We start from the raw sequence: 16,084 nt of genomic DNA on the forward strand, positions 1-16,084 counted from the left end.
GTTGTAGTCCGGCGGGGGCCGCGGTCTCGCGCACGAGGCGCCGGGGGAGGCTCGGGGCGGGCAGAGTGGAGCCCCCCGGGCCCGAGGCCGGGCCTCGAGTGGGAGGCCGAGGCCTTCGTTCCCCGCGGGGGCAGCCAACCCCCCTTCCCCTCACCGCACGGCCTCCAGGAGGCCCTCGGCCTCCCCGCGGCCTTCCTCGGCCTCACCCCGCTCCTCCCCCCCCAGCCGCCATGTCAGCTCCTTCCCCCCCCCCCGCCATCCCCGCGGCCCGCCCATGATCGCGGACTTCACTCCCCATGATGCCCCGCGGCGGGGCCCGCTGGGAGGCGGGCGGCGGGCGGCGCGCGGGGCCTGCCGGGAGTTGTAGTTCGTCGGCTGGGCAACGGCGGCGGAGAGGAGGGGGGGGGGTTGTCGAGCGCGGCCGGCGGCCATTATCTGCGAGCGCGGAGCCGGGCGCTGGGGCCGCGGAGGCGGCTGCTGGGGGGCCGGGGGGGGGGCAGCTATGGCGGCTTAGCCTCGCCCCTTTCCCTCCCCTTCGTCCCCGGCAGGCCGCGGCCTAGGCGGCGGGGCGGATCCTCGGCCTCGCGTAGCGCCCGCCGCCCGCCGGGGGCTGCCCAGGCCGGGGGGGGGCCATGTCCCTGGTGGCCTACGCCAGTAGCGAGGAGGACAGCGACGCGGAGGGGGCCGCGGGCGAAGCCGAGGAGGAGGAGGAGGGAGAGGGAGAGGGAGAGGATGAGGAAGAGGAAGAGGAGGAGGAGGAGGCCCTGCCTCGGCCCCCGGCCCCGCGGCCTCGGGGCCTCTTCGCCACGCTGCCGCCCCCCAAAGCCCCCCAGCCCCCGCCTGTTCTCCTCACGGGGCCCCCGCCTCCCCTCAGGGCTTTCGGAGCCCCCCCGGCGGGCAGGAGCCCGGCTTCGGCCTCCGGGGGCAGCGACGGCGGCCCCGAGGAGCGGCCCCGGCCCGGGGGGCTGCTGCTGCCCCCCCCCCAGGAACGCCGCCGGCGCTTCCCCGGCTCCCGGCTTGGCCCCTCCAGCCTCCGCCGCCCTGCCCGGGGCTGGGGGGGATCTGAGCCTCCCCAGGGCGAAGAAGAGGACGGAGCCGGTGAAGATCGTGGTGCCCGAGCTGCACGAGGGAGATGTGAGTATGGAGCGAGCCCCCCGTCCCTCCAGCCCCCGTCCCCTCCTGGGGCTGCTGCTGTGGTGTCAGGGAGGTTTGTCCCGGCTGCCGGCCCTAACCCTGAAGCTCTTTGCGGAGTATAAACTGACGGAGAAACCTTATTTACCACCGTGATGCCCCCACGCCCCGATCACCCGCACCCTTCTTTATCCCCGGCGCTGGCTGGGAGCTGCCCGGCCTTGGCTGGGGGCATCCCCGAATCCTCGGCGTCTCTCTTCCTTCTCTCCTTTTGTTCGCCTTCATATCGGCAGCTCTCCCTGCCGGCGTGTTGTCACCTCCCCAAAGGCTCTAGGTGTCCTCCAGACCTCGAGGTAACCGTTTCTCTCACGGCTCTTGCTTTTTTTTCCACGGTTGCCCCGCGCTTTGTGGGGTTCCTCAGCACCAGAGCCAGCCCGCGGCCACCCGCAGCACCCTCCTGGCCAGCGGCTGCCAGGAGCAGGGAGCCCCTGGCTCCCTCTCCCCCCTTTTTGTGTCCGTGCGTCCCCCGTTGACCCCCACGGCCACGCTGGGACCTGGCAGCCACGCAGCTCTCCCCGTCCCAGCGGGGTTTTTTCTGTCTGTCCTGGCGAGGTTACGGCTCCAGGGCCGGGTCCGGTGGATCCCAGCCTTCCTGAGGAGCTGCTTTCCTCGTCGCAGGCAGGGGACGGGAGGAAGAGCACGGTGACTTCACGGGAGGAAGGCCCCAGGGCCCTCCCTGCCACCCGTCTCCCGTTTCCCATCCCATTTTCAGCCCGGTTCTGAGGGCCGTCAGCTGGGCTGCGGGGCGCACGGGGCGCCCTTGGAGCCGCCGCGTTGGGTTTATCCCCACCCCTCAGCCCCAGATTTTGCTTCCTGGCTTTGCTGCGGCGCCTCAGAACCGGAGCTCCCTGAGTTTAGGGCTCTTAGCTCCCTCCTGAAGCACCCTCGAGGAAGAGGAGGTTCCTTCCTCCCCCTTCTTCCCCCCCCCCCTTAGCTCTGACCAGCGGCGCGGCGAAGAGCAACGCCTTCGAAACCGAGCTGCTGCCGGCGGCGCCCGCTGGGGATGCCCCAAATCCCTCTGCCCGGGGCTGCCTTCCTCACCCCCTCCTCCTCCTCCTCCTCCCTGCAGAGCCTCCTGCCCCTCTGGGAGGGTCCTGGGCTGGCTCCCCCCCCTCCGAACCGCAGCCACGAGGTGTGACTGCGGCTCCCGACGCTTTTTATTTCCACCTGGCCGCCTTTGTCCCGTTAGATCCTTGGGATCAGAGCCGGCAGGAGCCTGAAATCCCTGCAAAGCGCCCCGCGGAGCCGTAGAACCACGAGGGGCCTCTTCCCGTGGCCGGGCTTCGTGCCCTGGCTTTTCGTGGTGTTGAACAGCTCCCAAGTTCCCTGTCCATCCCGAGCTTTGTGTGCTCCGTGCTCCCCCCCCCCCCCGAACCCAACTGATACTCGGCGGCGCTGACCTCTCTCTGCCTTGCTTTGGGTTGATTTTCCCCTGATTTTTTTAAAACCACCCCAGCCGCTGGCTTCCAGGCGCTAGGGAGGGAGCCGGGTACCGACACGTTGCCTTTCTCTGCCCGCCCGCTCTGCTTTAGAGCAGCAGTAAAATAAAAAAAAACACCTTGAAAATCCGGGGTTTGGGTTCACAAACCCCCTCCTGCTCCCGAAGCTGGAGAACCGGCCTCAAGCCGGAGCTCGGCCGTTGCTCCTCGCTCTGAGGAGGCCGCACGAGGCGCTGCCGGCTCGTTGGCAAAGCTTTTTCTTCCCTTTTTCCCCCCCCTTATTCTATTTTCTACCCCCGCCCAGACCACAGGAGTCGCCGGAGCCTTGGTCTTTCCTCTCTCTTTGCTCTGCCTCAGATGCCCCAGCGGGAGCCCCGCCGCAGCCCCCTGTTGCCTTCCAGCCGGGCTCCTGGCGGGTCCTGAGCCCAGCCCCGTGCTGCTGCGGCTCTGCGCGGTTCAACCCGAGCTGCCCGGGGGCTGCTTTAACGCCTCGGCCCTGCTCAGCTCTGTTTTTCTTTCTCAGTCAGATTCGGAGGAAGATGAACCAGCGAGGAAGAAAAGTTCTCTTCAGGTGAGGGCCGGGCACGTGGAATTAAATGCATTTCACGGGAAGCAAGCCTCTGGCGGAGGATCTCGGGCTTCCTGCCTTGTACGTTGGTCACTGCTTAGCCCAGCGCAGTCTGGGGATGCAGTTCCCGGGGCAGGAAGCCCATTTTTTGGGGAAATTTGGGGGAAATTTCCGACACGTGAGGGATTACGCCCTCGTTTGGGGAGCAGGCAGGAATTGGCAAGCCCCGGGTTTCGGTGAGAAGCCCCGCAGGCCTTGCGCGCAGGGGGAGCCCCGCGGCGCGATGGAGGTGGCAGGCGGTTGTGCCATGGGAAACCCACGAAGGCCGATAGAACCCAAGGGGGTGAGGCAGGGAGTCAGGCAGACGGCGTCGCCTCGCTCAACTTCTCTCGTTTCTCTCATCCGTTTTTGCCCCGCACGGAACTCACCAGGGACGCGGCGAGGGCTCGGGCTTGTCCGCTCTGCTTCCTCAACCCAAAAACTTGACGGTGAAAGAGACCAACCGGTTACTTTTGCCCTACGCTTTCTCGAGGAAAGCAGCCGACAGCGCCTCCGAGGCCAAGCCCGCCAGGGCCCCGACCTCCTCCTCCAAACCCAAACCTCCGTCCAAGCCGGCGGTGGCCACCACTCCCTCCCCCTCCGCCATCAAAGCCGCCGCCAAGAGCGCCGCCCTCCAGGTAACCAAGCAGATCACGCAGGAAGAGGACGACAGCGACGACGAGGTCAAGCCAGAGAACTACTTCTCCTTGTCTGACAGGAGCGAGCCCAGCCTCGTGCCCGCCGAGGCGTACACGTACTCCGGCGCGGCGGCGGCGGTGGCGGAGGACCCGCCGCCCGGGACGGAGCCCGAGCCTCATTTCCAGGCCGCCGCTGCCAACGCCCCTCTGGAATTCAAGACGGGCGCGGGTTCCAGCGGTGCCCAGCACAGCTGGCTGCCCAAGGCCGGGGAGGAGTACGGCGGCCAGCCCTACCAGTTCCCCGCTTACGGCGACGCCGGCGTGCCGGGTGCTTATTACCAGGTGGGTTAATTTACCCCGGGGGATGGGGGTGAAGCTCGATGGGGGGGGGGGTTGCCCCGATTGGGAGCCGGGGCAGGAGGCTCTGAGTTAGCTCCCGAAGCAGCCCGCGGCTGGTGGGAGTCTCGCCCAGCTGAGCTGGCAGAGATCCGCAGCACTTAGCACCGCAGGGCTGCTCTGGCACGAGAGGTGCTCTTTGCCGGATGAATGTTTAATGGGAGCCCTCGTTGTGAAAGCTGTCTGGGAGCTGAACTGGGGCTTGCCGACGGCCGAAGCCGGCCTGTTTCTAACAACTCTGCTCCGGCAAAACGCCCCGCGCTCCTCGGCAGCGCCGGAGCGAGGAGCTGGGAGCCTCGGGACCGCCTCCGCCACGGGAGGAGGCGTGCGTGTGACGCGCTTTGCTCCCCGGAGGGTGGGCTGAAATCCTCGGTGAGGAACCAGCCGCTCGCCGGGGCCCCTGGGGGTGCTTTGCTCCGGGATCCTCTCGCTTGGCCGCGGTGACCGACCGGATTCCTTTGGCCGGCAGGATTACTACGGCGGTGGCTACTACCAGGAGGCGGAACCAGCCCAGGGAGCGCCGCAGGAGATGAGCAGCGACTCCTCCTTCCTCGACGACGAAGCGGTTGGCACTTTACTCTCTGTCCCACCGAGGAGTTTGTGTTTGAGCCCTGCTAGGACGTGGGATCCGCTCGGCAGCTCCGGTCCCGAGCTCTGCACCCCGCTGCTGCTCCGCGGGGTCTGGGGCCGCGTCGTGGTGCTGCTCCCGGAGGATTTGTTTTGCTTTCTAAGCTGGCGACTTTGCTCTTGCCACCTAGCCCAGCGCTCTTCTCGCTGGGGATGTGTGGGACAGCCGAGGTGCGTGGAGCTGAGCTCAGATACCTCCCTGGCACCTCCTCTAGCGCAGCCGTGGGCTCCCCACGTCCTTCGAGCGCTCGAGAGCTCGAGCTCAGAAACCCATTTGAAAGAAAAACAAACCCAAGCAGCACCGCGGCTCCCGTCGGTGATCTGATCTAGAAGCTGGCAGCCCGGTTAGCCGAGGCAGCGAGCGCTGCAGAAGGCGGCCCATCGGCTGCTGGCTTCCTCTCGGGGGCCTCTTCGCTTTTGAGGTGGGTTTGAGGGAGGCAGGGGAGGTGTGGCAGCAGCCTGAGGTGCTCCCCTCACACTTAAAGCCTGAGAGGCTCCTGAGGCTCCTGAGCACGAGTCTAAAAGCAGGGCGAACGTTTCCCATTCCGCGTAGGAAGAGGAGGTGGTTTCCGAGAGTTCTGCTTTGCCACAGATGAGAATATCTCAAAGAAAAAGTCCCTCCGTGGGAAGATGTGCGGCGACGTGACCCGCCCCGTGCTCGGGGAGCAGAGGGTCGGGCTCCAGCTGCCTTCAGTTGCTTTGGGGGGGTTGGTGTGCGTTTGACTCGGGTCGTTTTCTGTTCTTCCTTCAGTTCAAACGCCTGCAAGGCAAGCGGAATCGGGGCAGAGAAGAGATCAACTTTGTGGATATCAAGGGTGACGACCAGCTGAGCGGAGCCCAGCAGTGGCTGACCAAATCCCTCACGGAGGAGAAAACCATGAAGTCCTTCAGCAAGGTGCGGGCAGGGCGGGAGGAGCGCTGCGGGGGCTGGGGGGGGTCTGTCTTTGGTTCCTGTTTCGACCGCGGCTGGAGCCGCGTTAGGCGCTGCGCGGCCAGCGGAGCGAGGAGGGACGGGGACCCTTGTCCCGTGTGCGGCCTAAATAATTGGGGGGACAGCCGGGCTTCCCAAAACAGTGCAGGAACTGCTTCAGCCTGAGGAGCTCTGTCCCCAGCCTGAACTTGAAACCAATACGTCTTGAACCGCCCCTGTGCAGGCTCCTGGCTGGTGTCGCTGCCCGGGTCATTCCCTTCCCAGGCTCAGGTTTATCTGATCTTGCTTCCTAGAAAAAAGGAGATCAGCCCACGGGGCAGCAGAGGAGGAAACACCAGATCACGTACCTGATCCACCAGGTGAGCGGCCTCCCCGTGGCCTGGGAACCGACGGGGACAGAATTAGGGGGGCTTGAGAGCCGCCGCGGCTCCGAGCTGAGCCGAGCCTTTCCTTTTGCTCTGCTTCACCTTTTCCCCTTCCCCTCCCGGCCCGAGCGCACGCGCGGCTGCCTCCGGTTACGAGACTTCTTCCTTCCTTTCCTAACTCGGCGCGGTGGCCGCGGCTGCCGAGAGCCTCCCACAAAAGCAGCTGCGTTGCAGCACGGCCGGGGCGGGTCCCGATGAACTCGGGCTTCCGTGGAGATAATTGTGCTGGCTCCCGTAACGAGCCCGACGTGCGCTCCCTGCCAGCGAGGGGCAGCGCCGCTGACTCAGCGCGCGGCGGCTCGGTGCTAATCCGCTCCCCTTTTCTGCAGGCGAAGGAAAGAGAGCTGGAACTGAAAAACACGTGGTCTGAAAACAAGCTCAGCCGACGGCAGACTCAAGCCAAATACGGATTCTAACGCCTCCGTCCCCACCTTTTGGCTGCTGGCCCGGGTGACCTCCGGTGTCAGACTTCAGAGACCGACCAGGCCGTGCAGAACGCCGTCCGCCGGGCGGGCGGGAGGCTGCCGCGCTCCCCTGCCCGTCGGGAGGAAGGCTGAAGGCAACCCGTTCCTGAAACTCCACCCGTAACCTTTCCCCCCTCCCCGTCCTCACAAACCCTAACGTGGAAGGTTCACGCCGGGTCTGTGCTGAGCAGCAGCCCCCAGGCAGCTGCGGGAAACGCGCCTGGTGCGAGGCTCGGAGCTCCCGTCCTCCGAAGCAGCCTCGCCACTGGAACCCGAGGCAGAGTCTCAATAAACTTCCATTGCCCACTTTGCTCCTTGCTCGGACTCGCCGTGCGTTGAGGGTGTGATTTCTGCCTGAAGGGCAGGGAGCTCCAAGGGCGAGCCCCTCGTGTTTTATTTTTTTCTGTCGTTTAATTTGAAACGTCCTCGTGGCTGCTCGCTTCTGAGTAAACCCCGCGCTCCTCCCCTGTGTTCTTGGTGTGAGGCTGGGTGAGTGCTTTCGGTCTTGGCCACGCCGGCCTGGATGTCTCCACCCGTGCTGAGAGGAGGAAGCTCACGGCTCTGCTCCGGAGCAGACGCAGCGCGACAGAGCTCGGGTAGAAGTGAAACTATCGCAGCGGGGAGCACGCAGCGAGCATCGCGGAGCTCAGCCAGCACGAGATGCTGCTGAGAGCTGCTGGCCGTCCGCGATCGCTGTGTGTGTGTCACTTCCTTCACTTCTTTTTTATTTTTTTTCCCCCTTTTTCCTCCTCCCCCCGACCCGAGGCCTCCCGTGCTGTAACAATCTGCTCTCCGCGCTTGTTGACCCGAGCGTTCCCGGCAGCTGGCAGGGAGCTCAGAGGGCAAAGCCGCGTTTTCTGCGAGCGGGCACGGCCCAAAGCTGCATACCCCACATTTTTTTTCAGCCCTTTAGCTCGTTTGTACCAATTCCCTTTCCTCTGACGGCGTCGCATCTGATGCAGCGTTCACCTGACCCCGCTGGGAAGAGGAGAGCGTGTCCAGCCGTGACTTCTTCAGCTGAAGTCTTTCATTTAGGGTATCAGGGCCGGGTGGGATGGCAGCTCACGGGCACCCTTGTAACTTCCCGACACCCAGGGCTGTGTCTGTTGTAACCGCGGCCAGAAGGGCTGAGCTTTATTCCCTTTAGAAGAACTCCAGGAGCTCCTTGCTTTATTTTTCTCCCTTGTTACCTGTCAAAAACAAGCAAACAAACCCGGCCCCCCATGAATGAGTTCGTTTCTTGGCCTGGCTGAAGATAACCCGGTTCCTGGCGTGGTTCCCTGGATGTTTCAGTACTTTGCGGAGCCACCCCGCAGCGTTTGAAGGACCCGCGGGACGTTACCGCTGAGGAATTCATTCACACCCTACATGTACAGCAAAATCCTCTGCAAAGAGATTTGCTAAAGGAATAAACCTTTAAACGACCCCAACCCCGCCTGCTTCCAGACGAGGTGCTCGAGGCGCTGCTTTCCCTTCTCCCGGGCTCTCCCCCCTGGAGCCCCCCCCCCAGCCTCCTGCCTCCCCTGGCCGCTTTTGGGCAGAGCCGGGGCCGAAACGCTCGGTGCGGGGACGTTCCCCACCGCAGCCGTCCCCAGCTCCGTGGGTTTTGCTCTCTGCCGGGGGGGTTTTATGTTAAAAAAAAAAGCTCTCGCCCGCCGTGCCCTGGTGCTGGACACAAATCCCAGCCCGGGGGCTGTCCACGGGTGTTGGGGTTCTTCCTCCTCCGGGCACGGAGTCCCTGGGGGCAGCAGCACCGGGGGGGGCTTTTGCCTGCTGGGGTGAGAGGCTCGGGGCTGGGGCTGTGCTGCCAGCTCCTCCTCGCCCAGCCTGGCTCCTGTGACCCTGCAGTTCCCCGGGGGACGAGGGCAGCTTCCAGAGGCTGGCGTTTTTTTCCCCGTTCCGCCGTGTCATCGCTCGTTTTTAACACCAGAGGGAAGTTAACGCGGAGGCAGCTGACTTTTTGCTCTGCTTTTGGCCGTTGGAGAGCAACCAAAGAAAAAGGCTGGCGGGGGAAAAACAGCAGCGATTTTCCCAGAGGTAACCCCCGGCCTCCCTTCCCCTCCCTGTCCGAGGCTCCAACGCGTCCGAGCTCGGGTCTTTGGCTCCCTTCTGGCCAGGCTGCCCGCACCGGGACCCCGGTGGAGCCACGGCCGGAGCGAGGGGCTCGGGGCTCAGGGGGCGCAGGCAGCACCGTGGGGCAGCCCCGGGTTTCGGTGACTTTGTGGCTTTTTGTGGCCGAGCTCGGAGGCACCTGCTGGCAGCTCTGGGCTCGCGGCACCGCTCCGGCTCGTGGCCAACTCAGCGTCGGGATCCGGAGGCACCAACCCTGCTGGAACCCGTCTTGTTTTCGCAGCCTCTTCCTCCGCCCTGCTTCTGTTCCCAGCCATCTCCCGCTGCGAAGACAAATTCGTCGCGTTCCTCCTGCCCCCTCGCAGCAGCCTGGCAGGGCTCGGGCAGCAGGATGCCCCCTGGGCACGGATCCCGGTGTCGGGTGCTGCCCGTGGGTCCGGGGCTGCCGAGGTGCTGGTTTTCTGCTGGGGGGGCTGCTCCTTCCGTGGGGCTCTGCCCCACAAAAAGGGGGCTCGCTGCGGTGCGGAGGGGGTGGACGCGGCCGCGGGCAGGCAGCCGGCTCCTTCCGTGGACCTACCCGCGGGGCTCAGGGCCGCCCTCCAGAAAGCTGCTCGTAAATGTTCTCCTCCTGCCCCGTGGGGGCTCTCGGGGCGCTGCTCTTCCTCGGGCCGTAAACGGGGTCGTCAAACTCCAGCGAGGGGTCCCTTGGGGCCTGGGGATGGGACGGGGAGGGACCCCGGGAGGGACCCCCCCCCTCCGTGAGATGGTGCCTCGGGGGGAGGCTCGGCTGCGCCGTCCCACCTGGAGCTTGGCTCCCAGCACCTCGATGGTGGGACGGGGAGGGGGGGGGACACACACGCACCTCCAGGGGTGGGCTGGGGGCTCCTCTCTGCCCACCGCCCGCGGTGGGAGCCGCCGGGGGCTGCCTCCTCCTGGAAGCTTGGCTGGAGAAGCTGCGGAAGAGCCGGCGGCGCGCGGGCTCGGTGGGCGCCCGCGCCTTGGGGGGCAGCGTGGAGACGGGGCCCCGCGGCCCCCTGGGGAGCAGGGGGGGCAGCGACCGCTGGGCCAAGGCCACCTCGGAGTAGACGTTCTCCTCGGGAGGGGGGGGGCCGCGGCCCCTGCCCATGGCGTAGAAGGGGATGGGCTCCTCCGGCTCCGCGCACTCGCGGGGCTCCGCGTAGGTGTGGAAGCGCACCAGCTGCTGGTACTTGGCCTCGGGCGGCTCGGCGGGGACGGCTTCGCACTGCGCCTGGGCGTAGGGACCCTCGGGGGCTGCCCCTCCGCTCCCAGCCCGGCTGCGCGGCCCCTGGGGGGCTGACGAGGAGCCCACCTTGGCCGGGAGCGGCGGGGGGGCTGCCGGGAGCCTGGGAGAGGGAGAGAAAAGGAGAGCTGGGGGCAGCCCCGGGGACCTGTGCCGTCCCCACCCCAGCAGCGTCCCCGTGGACCGGAGCCGTCCTCGCCCCAGCCTCATCCCTGCACCCCGCAGCTGCTCTGGAAGCGCCCCTCAAGCCCCCCCCCCAGCCTTGCCTTTACCTCCCCGGAGCCTCCCTCGGTGCCGTCCCCCGCCGCCTGCCTGGCTCCCGGCGGCCGCTTGGCCACGGTGCTGTACGCCGCCGGGGTGGCTGGTGATGGGGGGCTGCTGCTGGGGGGCTGCACCCCCCCCATGGGGCTTGTCCTGCTGCGGCGAGGGGAGAGGGGTGAGCGCAGGGCAGGGCGCAGACCCGGCGAGGTGGCACCGGGGCAGCACCGACCCCGGCTTTGGTTCTGCCCAGCACCCCCCCGAGGAGCAGGAACGCCTCTGCGGGCGGCAGGGGCTAACGAAGGGGGCTAATTACAGCAATGGGGGGGGGGGGGAGGGAGACTGGAGGGATCCTCACCCGTGGGCACGGCACCGTCAGGAACTCGCGGTAGGGCGTGACGGGCGCGGCGGCGTAGTGCCGCAGCAGTGCGGCCAGCTCGGCGTGGGCGCTGCGCTCGCCCAGGATCACGTAGCGCCCGTCGGGCAGCTGGTCCAGCACGAAGTGGCGGCAGCGCTCCCTGCCCCTGCGGGGACGGGGACGGGGTCAGCGGTGACGGCACGGCGAGGGGCCGAGCTCCCCCCGGGGCTGGGCCCCCTCACCTGTAGGACAGGACGAAGCCCACGGTGCTCTCGCTGAAGCGCACCAAGAAGCAGCCCGGCGGCCGGTCCCGCAGCAGCTGCTCCGTCTCCCTGCGGGATGGGGTGGATGAACGAAGCTCCCCCGATCCCCCCGTGTCCCCCCACCTTATTGCGGGGTCGTCCCCTGCTCACCTCCGGCTGATGAAGCCGTGGAACCAGGCTGGGAGCTCGCCCTCGGCCCCCAGCCTCCTGGCCTGCGTCTGCTCGAACCACAGCCTGGTGCGCGCCCACAGGGCCACCAGCTCCGGCTGCGCGCCCCCCCCCGGGCGGGGGCCACCCCGGCGGCGCCTGGGGGGAAGCAGAGAGGGGCTGGGGCTCGGGGCGATGCGGGGCAGAGGGTGCCCGAGGATGCTCTGCTGCCCCCCTGCGCCCCTTGGTGCCCCCTCCCCAGGCCCCGGTGTGCAGAGGTGGGGGCTGCGCTTGGGGAGTTGGAGAGGGGCCGGGTCGGTGCGCGGTGCTGGGCGGTCCCTGCAGGGGTTTTGGGGTGAGGACCCGGTCCCTGCAGGTGGCTGAGAGTGCTGGGGTGGGGGGCTGGGGGGGGGGGCGGACCATTCGCTGCCCCTCGTCCTACCCTGCCCTGAGCATCTGGGTGCTCCGGGGGCTGCTCCGCTCTCGGGGGCTGCAGCGGGGTCGCGCCGTGCCCCGGCTGGGCGCTGGCCGCGTTGTCCTCAGGTCTGAAGGTGCTGAAGAGGGGGCGGTCATCATCCATGGGGCCAACGTCCCTGGCACGCAGAGAGGAACAGGCTGAGGTGAGGCCTCCGCGGGGGGCCCCACGCTTCCCCCCCCCCCGTGCTGCCCCCTAAGCTCATCGCCTTCCTCCTCCCCAGGAACCCGCACGGTGCGAAGGGACCCCGAGAACCTCTGAAACTCGGTGAGCCGGGAGGGGAGAGGGGGGAGACGGGGAAAACGCACGAAACCCTGCGCACGGACGGGACGGGGACCACGGCCACATGCGTGTGAGCTCGGGGGCTCTGCGTGCGCCCAGCACCCGGGCTCGGCTGGGTGCCGCCAACGCTCAGCAAAACAAAACTAATCCCGACCAGATGCTCGAGGGGGTGGAAGCGGCCGGGGCTATTTTGATTACGGGAGGCATCTCTGAGTCACGGGGGCCGATCGAGGCTCATCCAGGAGCGGGGTCCTGGTGGGTCCCGGAGCCCCGGGACCAGGATCTTGTCTCTGCCTTTACGCAGCACCGAGGGGACCGGCGGCTGCAGCGCGCCCGGCCGGATCCTGCACCCAAAAACGCACGGAGGAGGGGAGGGAGGAGACTGACAAAGCAAAATGGCACGGCCCCAACCTGAGCAAACAGCAGCCGGGCGGTGTGGGCGAGCCGGGCTCCTGCCCCCCGGGGCAGGGCTGAGGCTGCTCCTGGGCTGGGAAGGGCTCAAAGTGGCCTCAAAAAGGGCCGAAGCCCGGCCCCGCCGCGTGCCCCCTCTCTGTGCCGCGCACAGGCAGCTCTGTGCAGGGCTGGATGGGTGCGCTGGGGGCACGCAGGAGCCCTGCTGTGGTCCCTTCTCCCCTCACCTCCTTTGTCCTCTGCCCCTCTCCATCCCGGACCCTTCCCCCGGGACACACGGCGAGCATCTCGGTGTCACCGTGGTGCTGCACGTCCCCGTGCTCGGGGCTCACTTCCCAGCCTCTCTGCCCCCACCCCGGCACAACCAACCCTGGGAAGACCCCGGCCCCTCGCCCCCAGCCCTTGCACCTACCTCCACCGGCCGGGACCCCGAAGCCCGGGGCAGGAGCCGGGGTCCGTGCGGGGCCGTGGGGCGCTGCCGGTGGGGCAACGCTGCCGCCTCGCCCGTGGTTGCGCCGCCACCGAGGGCAGGAAGCGGCGAGCGAAGGCGCTGCACCGCGGGGCGCCGAGGGGCCGACGTCACGGAAAGGCGGCGTGGGGCTGCGGGTGCCACCGGCACCGGCGGGGGCACTTTGGGGACGTCTCCTTGCCCTGCTCCCCCTCTGCCCCGAGCACCTTTGGGTGCAGATTCCGTGCTGCAAAGCCTTGAAGGGGTCACCAGGGGAGCGCGGGTTGTGCCCGGTGATGCCCGTGCTGATGGGGGCAAGCTGCAGCTGGGGGGGGGGGCTGGGGCTGCCGCCACCCCCTTGGCCGCCCGCCCCGCAGCACGTCTGCACCCACAAAAAGCTCTTTATTTGTCCCATCTGCGCCCTGCTTCCCCCCGCCCCCCCCCCAGCCCTGCAGCTGCACAGAGCCTTGGGGCCGGGAGCTGGGTCCCAGCCCTCGCCCCGGGGCTCTGCGCGGAGCCCACGGCGCGCCCCCAGCCCCAGGGCTGCGCTGGGTGGGCGCGATGCCCCCCAGCGCTCTCCACCTTAAGAAAGCCGTCCCTCCTCTCTACCTTCACACCCTCCGCTCCGTTTCCCCTCCGGGCAGTTGGGTTACAATATTTTTATCGGCCGGGCAGGTTTCCTGTTTGCAATCCTCGCGCTCACGGGTGCGGACGGAGCGACCGCGGCGGTGGGAGCGAAGGCTGGCTCGGCCCCGGGACCGATCCCACGGGCTCCCGGCCACTCCTCGTGGGGCCGAGGCGCAGAAACGCCGAGCGATGTGACCCTACAAGGCCTCTCCCAGCTCCTCTCCGCAGCTCTGCCGGGCGGGGACAGCGTGGGGGGATTTCTCCAGGGACCTTGGAAGCTGAGGCGCGCGGAGCTTTTGGCTTCCTGCTGTTTTTTCCCCAGCGGAAGCCGGATCCCAGGAAAAGAGGGGCCTTGGAGGAAAGAAAATCCCCCGCACCGTGGGTTGCAGGAGGAAGGCTGGAGCCGCGCAGGGCGGTGGTGCCCAGCGAGGTCTGGTCCCACCGGGGGACGTCGCACCCGGAGCAGGGCAGAGGTAAGGGGTCCCGGCGAGCTGGGGTCCCGCTGGTGGCTCCGGCAAGCCCCCGCGGTGCAAATCTCAGCTGTGCGGGGGGGGTTTAAGGGTCCTGGGGGGGCTCAGGTTGTCCCCGGGGGGGGGGGGGGCGTCGTGGCTGAGGTCGCTGCAGCCTGACCTGTGTTTGGAAACCCGTGCTGGGAACCCCTCCTGGGTGGTGCCGCGCAGCTCCGCTCGTCTCCATCAGCCGCGTTTCCCTTCGGAGGGCTGAGCCATCCTGGGATACAGCGGGATGTGCCCCCGGGACCCCCCCCCGCCCCCTCCGGGGGTTCCGGCGGGGGGCCGGGGGGGCCCCGGGGGCCCCCCCCCCCCCCCCCCCCTGCGCCCCCCCCCCCCCCGGGGCTGTGCTCCCGGCTGGGCTCAGCCCTGCAGCCGCCTGCGGTGCGGTCACTGCGGCGTCCTCCCCGCTAAAGCAGCGCGGGGCTGGAAGGAAACTGCCCCGGTGTCCCTAACCCTGGGGACATCTGGGCTGCTGTGACCACGGATGGCGGCTGGGTCCCCCCCTCGGGCCCCCCCCCCCAGCGCTGTCACATGCTGGGGACGGTCACCCGGCTCCAGCCGCTGCCAGCAGCCGCCCCCACGCGCGTCCTAGGACGTGGGTTGGGGACCGCGCGGCGCCTGCCCGGGTGCCCCCCGCGCAGTCTGGGGGGGGTGGCACGGGGCTGTCACCGCGGGGAGCAGCCGTCCCCTGTCCCCACAGCGAGGAAGAGGGCGGCGGGGCACGGAGGAAGGCTCAGGGGGGGTAAGGGTTCCCCCCCCTTCACCGTGCGCCCCTGCCTCGGTTTCCCCTCTTTGCTCGGGCGCATCGAGGAGTGGCGCAAAAAAGAGGAGCCTGGGGGGGCTCTGCCGGGACTGAGAGGTGGGCAGGGGGTGCCTGGCCCTGCTGCCCCCCCCCCCCCCCCCCCCCCCCCCCCCCCCCTTTTTGTGTTGGGGGGGGGGGGTGGCACAATGCCCTCCACGGGGGTCCTGGGCTGGGTGCAGCCCCCCGAGGCACGCGGCTGAGCCGGGAACCCCGCGCCCCCCCTGCCCCCGGACCCCAGCAGGATGAAGCCTCACCGGCGGTCGCCCTGCGCCCGGGCAGCGTGGAGGAGCTCTACGAGCTGCTGGAGACGCTGGGCAGGTGAGGGGGGGGCTTCGGGGTGCCCCGGCTGGTGGGAAGCCCCCCCCCCCCCCCCCCCCCCCCTTGACCTTCGACCGGCCCCAGCCTCGGTCCCTCCCCGGTTCTCTCCGCAGAGGGCATTTCGGGGTGGTGAGGCGGTGCCGGCGGCGCAGCACCGGCGTTTTCTACGCCGCCAAGTTGGTGAAGACGCGGCGGTGCCGGGGGAGCCGGCGGGGGCTGGAGCGGGCTCAGGTGGAGCGGGAGGTGGCCATCCTGCGGGACCTGCGGCACCCCCACCTCATGCGGCTCCACGACCTCTTCGCCAGCAAAACCGAGATGGTGCTGGTGCTGGAGCTGTGAGTTGGGTGGGGGGGGTCTCCGGGGGGGGGGGGGGTGTCCTGCCCCGTCTGAGCCCCCCCCGGCGCCGCCACCACCGCCGTGGCCGTGCAGGATGCGCGGCGGGGAGCTCTTCGACTTCATCGCCGAGAAGGAGATGCTGTCGGAGGAGGAGGCCATCGGGTTCCTGGCGCAGATCCTGCGGGGGGTGCAGTACCTGCACGAGCGCCGCATCGCCCACTTCGACCTCAAGGTGCCCCCCCCCCCCCCCCCAAACCCCCCCCCCCCGGGTCCCTCACCCCCCTTTGTCACGGTGCCACCCACCCCACGACACCTCCGCGGCCGCATCCTGCCCGTGGGCGCGGTGGTTTTGGGGGGTGCTGCCCGGCCCCGTTTGCCACCCCCCTCATCCTGTGTCCCCCCCCCCGCAGCCCGAGAACATCATGCTGCAGGACAAGGACGTCCCCAAGCCCCAGATCAAGATCATCGACTTCGGGCTGGCCCAGAAGCTGGAGGACGGCGTCACCTTCAAGAGCCTCTGCGGGACCCCCCAGTACATCGGTACCGAGCCCCCCCTTCCCCCCCCCAGGCCGGCTGGGACCCCAAAAGCCCCGGCTCTGTGGGGCAGAGCAGGAGCACGGGGGTCCCTGGTGGTCCCGGTCCCTCTGACGTGCCCCCCCCCCCCGGCTGTGCCTTCCCCCCCAGCTCCCGAAGTGATCAACTACGAGCCGCTGAGCTCCGCCACCGACATGTGGTGAGGACACGGGGTCCCGGGGGGGGGGGGGCTGGGGGGCTGCTGGGGGTGCAGCCCCCCCCCCC

At 68.5% G+C, this 16,084-nt stretch overlaps 3 protein-coding genes across 3 annotated transcripts in view; 2 read left to right on the forward strand and 1 right to left on the reverse strand.

Annotated features, from left to right (window-relative positions):
- The first annotated feature begins 632 nt into the window (after positions 1 to 632).
- Positions 633 to 6,777, forward strand: PRCC (proline rich mitotic checkpoint control factor). The gene is made up of 9 exons (XM_035346450.1): positions 633 to 683; positions 826 to 996; positions 1,045 to 1,134; positions 3,154 to 3,201; positions 3,627 to 4,217; positions 4,741 to 4,836; positions 5,650 to 5,793; positions 6,123 to 6,188; positions 6,584 to 6,777. Exons 1-9 carry the CDS (start codon positions 633 to 635, stop codon positions 6,668 to 6,670), a joined length of 1,344 nt encoding a protein of 447 aa, XP_035202341.1. The 3' UTR covers positions 6,671 to 6,777.
- A 2,597-nt stretch (positions 6,778 to 9,374) lies between these two features.
- LOC118178161 (basic salivary proline-rich protein 2-like) lies at positions 9,375 to 13,007 on the reverse strand. Its single transcript, XM_035346451.1, has 8 exons — positions 12,656 to 13,007; positions 11,518 to 11,668; positions 11,079 to 11,234; positions 10,908 to 10,997; positions 10,666 to 10,831; positions 10,322 to 10,466; positions 9,651 to 10,152; positions 9,375 to 9,500 (listed from the first exon to the last, which is right to left on the reverse strand). The coding sequence occupies exons 2-8, from the start codon at positions 11,653 to 11,655 to the stop codon at positions 9,375 to 9,377; spliced, it is 1,323 nt and encodes a 440-aa protein (XP_035202342.1). The 5' UTR covers positions 11,656 to 11,668; positions 12,656 to 13,007.
- Positions 11,654 to 16,084, forward strand: part of LOC118178162 (death-associated protein kinase 2-like) — a 6,073-nt gene continuing 1,642 nt past the window's right edge. The window contains exons 1-7 of the mRNA XM_035346452.1: positions 11,654 to 11,695; positions 13,641 to 13,791; positions 14,812 to 14,950; positions 15,064 to 15,285; positions 15,380 to 15,518; positions 15,697 to 15,826; positions 15,971 to 16,019. Coding sequence (XP_035202343.1) covers positions 11,654 to 11,695; positions 13,641 to 13,791; positions 14,812 to 14,950; positions 15,064 to 15,285; positions 15,380 to 15,518; positions 15,697 to 15,826; positions 15,971 to 16,019 — 872 coding nt within the window. The remainder of the gene's footprint in view (positions 11,696 to 13,640; positions 13,792 to 14,811; positions 14,951 to 15,063; positions 15,286 to 15,379; positions 15,519 to 15,696; positions 15,827 to 15,970; positions 16,020 to 16,084) is intronic.

This window comes from Oxyura jamaicensis, chromosome 25, assembly GCF_011077185.1.
Source record: "Oxyura jamaicensis isolate SHBP4307 breed ruddy duck chromosome 25, BPBGC_Ojam_1.0, whole genome shotgun sequence".
In the NCBI taxonomy this organism is placed as follows: Eukaryota; Metazoa; Chordata; class Aves; order Anseriformes; family Anatidae; genus Oxyura; species Oxyura jamaicensis.

Coding starts and splice junctions, on each gene's coding strand:
- LOC118178161 (XM_035346451.1), bottom strand. CDS start 11,655: ATGGATGATGACCGCCCCCTCTTCAGCACCTTCAGACCTGAGGACAAC. Junction 10,153..10,321: donor CCGAGGGAGGCTCCGGGGAG/GTAAAGGCAAGG, acceptor TCCCTCTCCCAG/GCTCCCGGCAGCCCCCCCGC. Junction 9,501..9,650: donor CCCCCAGCCCACCCCTGGAG/GTGCGTGTGTGT, acceptor TCCCATCCCCAG/GCCCCAAGGGACCCCTCGCT.
- PRCC (XM_035346450.1), top strand. CDS start 633: ATGTCCCTGGTGGCCTACGCCAGTAGCGAGGAGGACAGCGACGCGGAG. Junction 4,218..4,740: donor TGCCGGGTGCTTATTACCAG/GTGGGTTAATTT, acceptor TTTGGCCGGCAG/GATTACTACGGCGGTGGCTA. Junction 5,794..6,122: donor CCATGAAGTCCTTCAGCAAG/GTGCGGGCAGGG, acceptor CTTGCTTCCTAG/AAAAAAGGAGATCAGCCCAC.